Source organism: Vespula vulgaris, chromosome 20 (genome assembly GCF_905475345.1).
Source record: "Vespula vulgaris chromosome 20, iyVesVulg1.1, whole genome shotgun sequence".
NCBI classification, from domain to species: domain Eukaryota; kingdom Metazoa; phylum Arthropoda; class Insecta; order Hymenoptera; family Vespidae; genus Vespula; species Vespula vulgaris.
Window position 1 is genome coordinate 367425 of NC_066605.1, and position 6124 is coordinate 373548.

The 6124-nt window shown below is 35.7% G+C and overlaps 2 protein-coding genes across 2 annotated transcripts; both read left to right on the forward strand.

Moving 5' to 3' along the window:
• Positions 1-672: 672 nt before the first annotated feature.
• Positions 673-3287, forward strand: LOC127070967 (guanine nucleotide-binding protein-like 3 homolog). The gene is made up of 8 exons (XM_051009607.1): positions 673-840; positions 993-1097; positions 1176-1543; positions 1621-2008; positions 2083-2437; positions 2501-2720; positions 2785-2956; positions 3037-3287. Exons 1-8 carry the CDS (start codon positions 822-824, stop codon positions 3129-3131), a joined length of 1722 nt encoding a protein of 573 aa, XP_050865564.1. The 5' UTR covers positions 673-821; the 3' UTR covers positions 3132-3287.
• A 765-nt stretch (positions 3288-4052) lies between these two features.
• On the forward strand, positions 4053-6005 carry LOC127070978 (uncharacterized). The gene is made up of 4 exons (XM_051009654.1): positions 4053-4367; positions 4627-4808; positions 4917-5083; positions 5162-6005. Exons 1-4 carry the CDS (start codon positions 4139-4141, stop codon positions 5361-5363), a joined length of 780 nt encoding a protein of 259 aa, XP_050865611.1. The 5' UTR covers positions 4053-4138; the 3' UTR covers positions 5364-6005.
• Positions 6006-6124: the final 119 nt, after the last annotated feature.

Sequence of the window (6124 nt, forward strand, 5' to 3'; positions counted from 1 at the left end):
AAATCAAAGAAATTGATCCCATGACTTCCCTATCCGTCTTCAGTAAAATATCGAACGAGGTTCGGGTTGTCAGTATTATAGAGAAATTTGATCAGAAAAACGAAAGTACGGTGTGCTTCGCACGGGAAAACAATTTGTGAGAATTTGCTGTTCTCTTCTCTCCCAACGTCGGCTTCGTACATGCGTGCTTGTGTATACATACATGTGCGTGTATGTGCGTTTAGCGGGGAATTTTTTAACGCTTTTTATAAATTCCAATGAAAGTGTGAGAATTCTCATATGCGTATAACAATGCCTTTCACCGTTTCAATTGTTCATTCTGCTCTTGGACGAATCAAGACGATGAAAGTATAGTTAATGAATTTTTCATACAACGCGAAACTAGAACGAAATAACTAAAAAGAAATAATATTCTCAAGCGCACCTTCTTCCTCCTCCTTCGATCGCAACAACGATCCACGATGATTCCCGATAATTATTTGCTTAAACGGCTTAAATTTACGGACAAACGTTACGATCATCGATTTACATTTTTTTATTACATTTTGTAAAAAAGCGGACCAAGATACAGATACGAAAAAAAGTTATGTTTTCGATGATTAAAAGTAACTAATATCGCAACGCGAAAAGTGTCAGCGCCAAGGAATTTTTTGCGTGGCTATGTTGCTCAACGTGTTAATTCCTAACCTAATTTGTTTTGACGTCGATGCACGCACGTGAGTGCTTCTACAGCGATCCGTGTTTCAACGAACGAACAGAGGGAAAAATTGGAGATAATATAAACGTCGCGTTAAAAAAGCGTTCGCGAATAAAAGAGAAAGATGGCAAAGTTTTGTCTGAGTAAGTTCCACAATTATCGCAATTGTACAGAAATCGATAAAGAAGTCGTAGGGTTAAGTTCTTTTTATTCCAATTGGAGAAAATATTTGGAATGTCTTCGTTTGTTTTTTGTACGTTGTCTTATCTCGTTTGACGTAAATTTTTTTCAATAGAGAAACCGAGCAAACGTATACCGGCAAGAAAGAGATACAAAATAGAAAAGAAAGTCAGAGAGCATAATCGAAAGATGAGGAAAGAAGCTAAAAAGAAACTAAAAGGTATTTTGCGAACTTGGTATCACGAAATTAAGTTATAAATCGTGAAATCTATTTATAGAATATTTTTCTTCGAAATAGGAAGATCTAAGGTGATCGAAGTCCCGAATCAGTGTCCATTCAAAGAAGACATACTCAAAGAAGTAGAAGCGATGAAAAAGCAAAACGAGGAAGAGAAGAGAAAACAGCGCGAAGCAGCACGACAAAAGAAACGCGAAGATCTCGCAAAGAATGGTCTATCAGGATTGGTACAAGAGGCAAGAAAGAAAGACGACGAACACGAAGCTATGGATACGGATGATAAAAGTCAAGAAATTAAAAATGCTGTTACCAGAGAAGAAAATTCGTTGAAGGCTTATTACAAAGAATTCAAGAAAGTTTTAGATGCCGCCGACGTTATCTTGGAAGTTGTCGACGCACGAGATCCGTTAGGTACTAGATGCAAACAGGTAAATAAGCAAATATTGCAATAAACGCGATCGTTGTTAAACGACGACGACTGGTCAAATCGATTATCTTAATTTAGGTAGAAGAAGCGGTACAAGCGGCCAAGGGCAATAAGAGATTAGTTATAGTGTTGAACAAAGCGGATCTTGTACCGAGAGAAAATTTAGATCTATGGTTGAAGTATTTGCGTGGGAGTTTACCAGCGGTCGCATTCAAAGCTTCTACTCAAGATCAAGCCAAAAGATTAGGCAGAAGAAAATTGGGAAAGAAAACGGAGAACATGATTCAAGGTGGAACATGCTTCGGAGCTGAGTTATTATTATCCTTACTAGCAAATTATTGTAGAAATAGTGGTAACGTGAAGACGAGCATCCGAGTAGGAGTTGTTGGACTTCCGAATGTAGGAAAATCAAGTGTCATTAATTCTCTAAAACGAAGTAGAGCATGCAATGTTGGAAGTATACCAGGTATGTTCCCTTGCCCATACAATCTACCAATTGTTTTCATCCACATAACGACTACTATCTTCGTACGCTTTTAGGAGTTACAAAAGCAATGCAAGCGGTACAGTTGGACTCGAAAATAAAATTATTAGATTCTCCTGGTATAGTTTTTGCTGGTCGTCAATCGTCCAACGAAGATGATTCATCCATAGCTCTTAAAAATGCAGTAAAAGTTCAAGCCCTTAAGGATCCTTACACACCAGCTACTGCAATCTTGCGAAGAATTTCCAAACAGCAAATTATGGAATTATACGATATCCCTGAATTCTCTACGCCCGAGGAATTTTTTGCTTTGAAAGCTAAAAGAATGGGGAAATTTAAGAAAGGTGGTGTTCCAAATCAATTGGCCGCTGCACGTTGCGTTTTAGAAGATTGGAATTCAGGAAAGATTAGGTATGTCCCCCAAACCTACATATCTCTTAAATTTCCCATTGTATTTCCGAAATTATATTTTAGATATTATACGGTACCACCTGAACAGCCGATATGCCACTTGTCTGCAGAGATCGTCGGTCAAATGGCCAAAGAATTCGACATCGAAAGTTTTGCTGCAGAAGAAAGAATGATGTTGGACAATGTAGAAGCGGCGAATAGAGACGATATAAAGGAGCCTGTATTATTTGACAGTACAGGACCTGTTACATCGGTTATGGAAGTAGAAATTCAAAAGGATGCGGTAAGTAGACGCTTGTGTCATCCGACGTTCCGATATATGAAAGTATATTCCTTCTGTCATCTAGGAATTCAAGTTACAAAAGAAGTTAAAGAAAAAGCTCGAAACTAAACCTAAAGCAACTACTACCGAACAAAAGAAAAAAACGGATCCACTATCCGAATTGGAGGGTAATCAAAAATTAAATAAACTACAGAAGCTTCAATATAAAAAAGAGAAGAAAGATAAAGCTCGGAGAGGTACGGACGTTACAAATAAGACGATGTACCTATAAAATCTTTGTAGATTTATTCAATGAATATCAATCATATAATTTTAGAGAAAGCAGCTGCAACCTTAGCCGATAAATTGGGAGGATTTAATCTGTCGACATCCGATAATTACGATTTCAATACCGATTTTACAGCAACGTAGAGTAACGCCTGTTTAATTCAATTCCTGTGAAATTCAAAGCCTTTGATGTATTGTATATCTTGTATAAAAAAGTTTGTCTAAGATAGACAAAAATAAAAATAATTGACCGATTTGCAATACGAAAACGTGTTGCAAAATGAAATATATAAATGAAAATTGTTGGTCATCTATCTCTTAACGTGTGTGGCAGTTCGTATACGCGTAGTAATGATCTTTGACAATCGTTTATAAAATATTTCTAATCGCTAGCGATAACGTTATGTAAGATTCATTCTAACGATGTTTAAGTATTATTACCAAACAATCTTTTTAAATAAGCAAGGTCAAAGTTGATCAGAACGTACACTCATGTTCTCATCGAGATAGATATATATTTAGTTGAAAAATAATAGACAATTAGCTACTTAAATAATTACAAGTAATTTGGTGTACACGAACCTCTTATTATCGTTCGTTCTTATCGCTTACATAAACTATAAACTTGTTTAAAATATCCGATTCTTCCGTGGATGTTCTTACTACCGTATTCGTGGTGACGCGCGAACTAACGAATGAAGAAAAATTTTCCGAGTAAAATCAATTAAGACGAATTTTCGAACGAAATCTTGAGCTAACAAGTAAGTATAATTTAGTAATCTATAAATAAAATTTGTGTTTAAAAACGAATATTTGAGAGCGCAAAACCAAAGACAAATTATTACGATTTAATTATTCGTTAATTAACAATTTATCGTTGTAAGAAAAAAAAAATTAATAATAATGTCAATAGTTTGTAAAATCAAAAGTCTAAAAAGTTAAAGTCTAAGAAAAGTGATACGTAATCGTCTTTGAGTATGAAGAGATAAAATAGGCTGAGTATACAATTTCCTATAATTTATCGCTTGCACGAGGGTCCGTCGTTTATAAAGACAGTTGTGTAATCAAGTAGAGCACATTTATAGTCAGTCGCGCGAACATGACACATTGAATTTTTCTCTCCACGCATAATTTTGTGAACAAAGGGAAGGATGAGTCGTGTTATCGATGAGAGCAAGAGCGAGGAGATAATTTTGCCTTCGATACGAACACCTGGACCGATTAAAATCTGGAAGACGGTAGATGGATTTAAGACCATTGGCGGTGAATCGAAACCCGTGAAGATCGTTTTACAAGAAATACCAGAGGATAGATACCAAGATATTCTTGATCATATGGCCGCCTATTTCGTTATAGACGAGCCTTGTTGTGTCAGTCTCAGTGAGTAGCGTAATTATTCATATAATTTATTTCTTTATAGTCTTTGCGAGGCTTATCTCCTTTTTATCGTCAATTATTCCATTTTTCTTATTCCTACTTACTATTATATTCTAATCTATCACAAGCTTATCACGGATTTGTACGATTATGTTGGAAAAATATCTCGACGTGATATCAGAGCGAGATAATAATTAAAAAAAATTTCTCGATACGATATCTATCTTTCTATCGTAATGAACGAGCGAACGATCGTTTACAGATTTAAAAGATGATCCAATGGCCGTGAAAGATCTCATAAATATATGGAAAATTATTTTAAAGCAAGGCTTGTCGGTTGGTGCTTTCGTCGATGATCCAAAAGGAGGTAAACCCGAAATAGCGGGGGCAAATATAATAGGCTTTGAAATTAAAGACGACGATAGAAGCCTCGATAACTATAAGGTACCTAAATAACACATTGTACTTTGACATGTACCTTGTAATTATACATTGTACTTGTGAGAAAAAGCTCGTCGAAAAAAATTTCAAATGCAATTATTTTTTTCCTAGATGCAATCATCCACAGCTAAGAGATTAGTCGAACCTGTATTAAAATTGTGCAAAGAAGCAAAAATTTACGAGCATTTCAACACGGACAGATACATGTTTGCTTTTGGTCTAAGCGTTGAACCTTCTTATCGCGGGCATAATCTTGGTGCGCACATTTTACATGTAAGGTGAGAAAACGTTTACATTTTTTTATATCGGCGAATTAATGTTGAGAAATTAATAATAATCATTTTTTTACTATTTAGGGAAAATATTGGTCGCGAGTATAAGATTTCTGTGACGGCGACGCCATTTAGTTCCGCGATTTCTCAAAAATCAGCTGCTCGTTGCGGATTCGAAGTTCTTTTAAGTAGAGATTACGATCAGATATTAGACGAGGAAGGAAAGGAAATATTTCCTAACATTAAATTTAAGACATTCAAAGTGATGGGAAAAAGATTGAATTGAAGCATCGTCATCTTTTTTCTTTCACTCGTTTGGCAGTGGTATATGTAAACGTTTAGACGTCAAGAAAAATCGTTAGCAATTCGATCATTAAGCGTATGAAATGAAATCAAGGGAAAAAGAAAAATAGAAGTAATTAAAATTGATTAGCGTAACGCTGCGCGACGTGTTGCGAAATTAAATACCTATCTTCGTGTTTTGCATCTGAAATTTTAATTATTTATAACAGCCCTTGTGCCAGACCGTTATTTATTGCCTCGCAGAACCCGAAATACGGGTGAACGTGTTTCCGTTCGAACGATCAGCTTTTGCATCCGAATGCACTTCGCTAAATTATTACACGTTCGAGTATTAACGAAAAAATACGCAAAATTTTTTGAGTAATCCGATAAAGAGTATTTGGTAGTTTCCAGCAATTTTATTTCCAAGTCTAATCTTTTTAACGATTAGAATACATTTGCGATACACACACACACACACACACACATATATATATGAGAATAATATAGCATGGATATAAATTGTTATGCTATTTCGTATGAATTATTAATCGAATTAAGGACGTTTCGCAAGAAAAACTTGCGTAACAATAATGTTTCTTGTAAGAGAGCATTGTAAGAAAGAATAAAAACTTGTTGCAAAGTCCAGGGTGCACTTTGGAAGTTGCTAGAAGGAGGATCACTAGGATTCGATCGTTCATTCTCCCTTCCCTTTTCGTTCGTCTTGCTATCCCTCCATCGGCGTGCTCGTTCACTAGCGTGCGC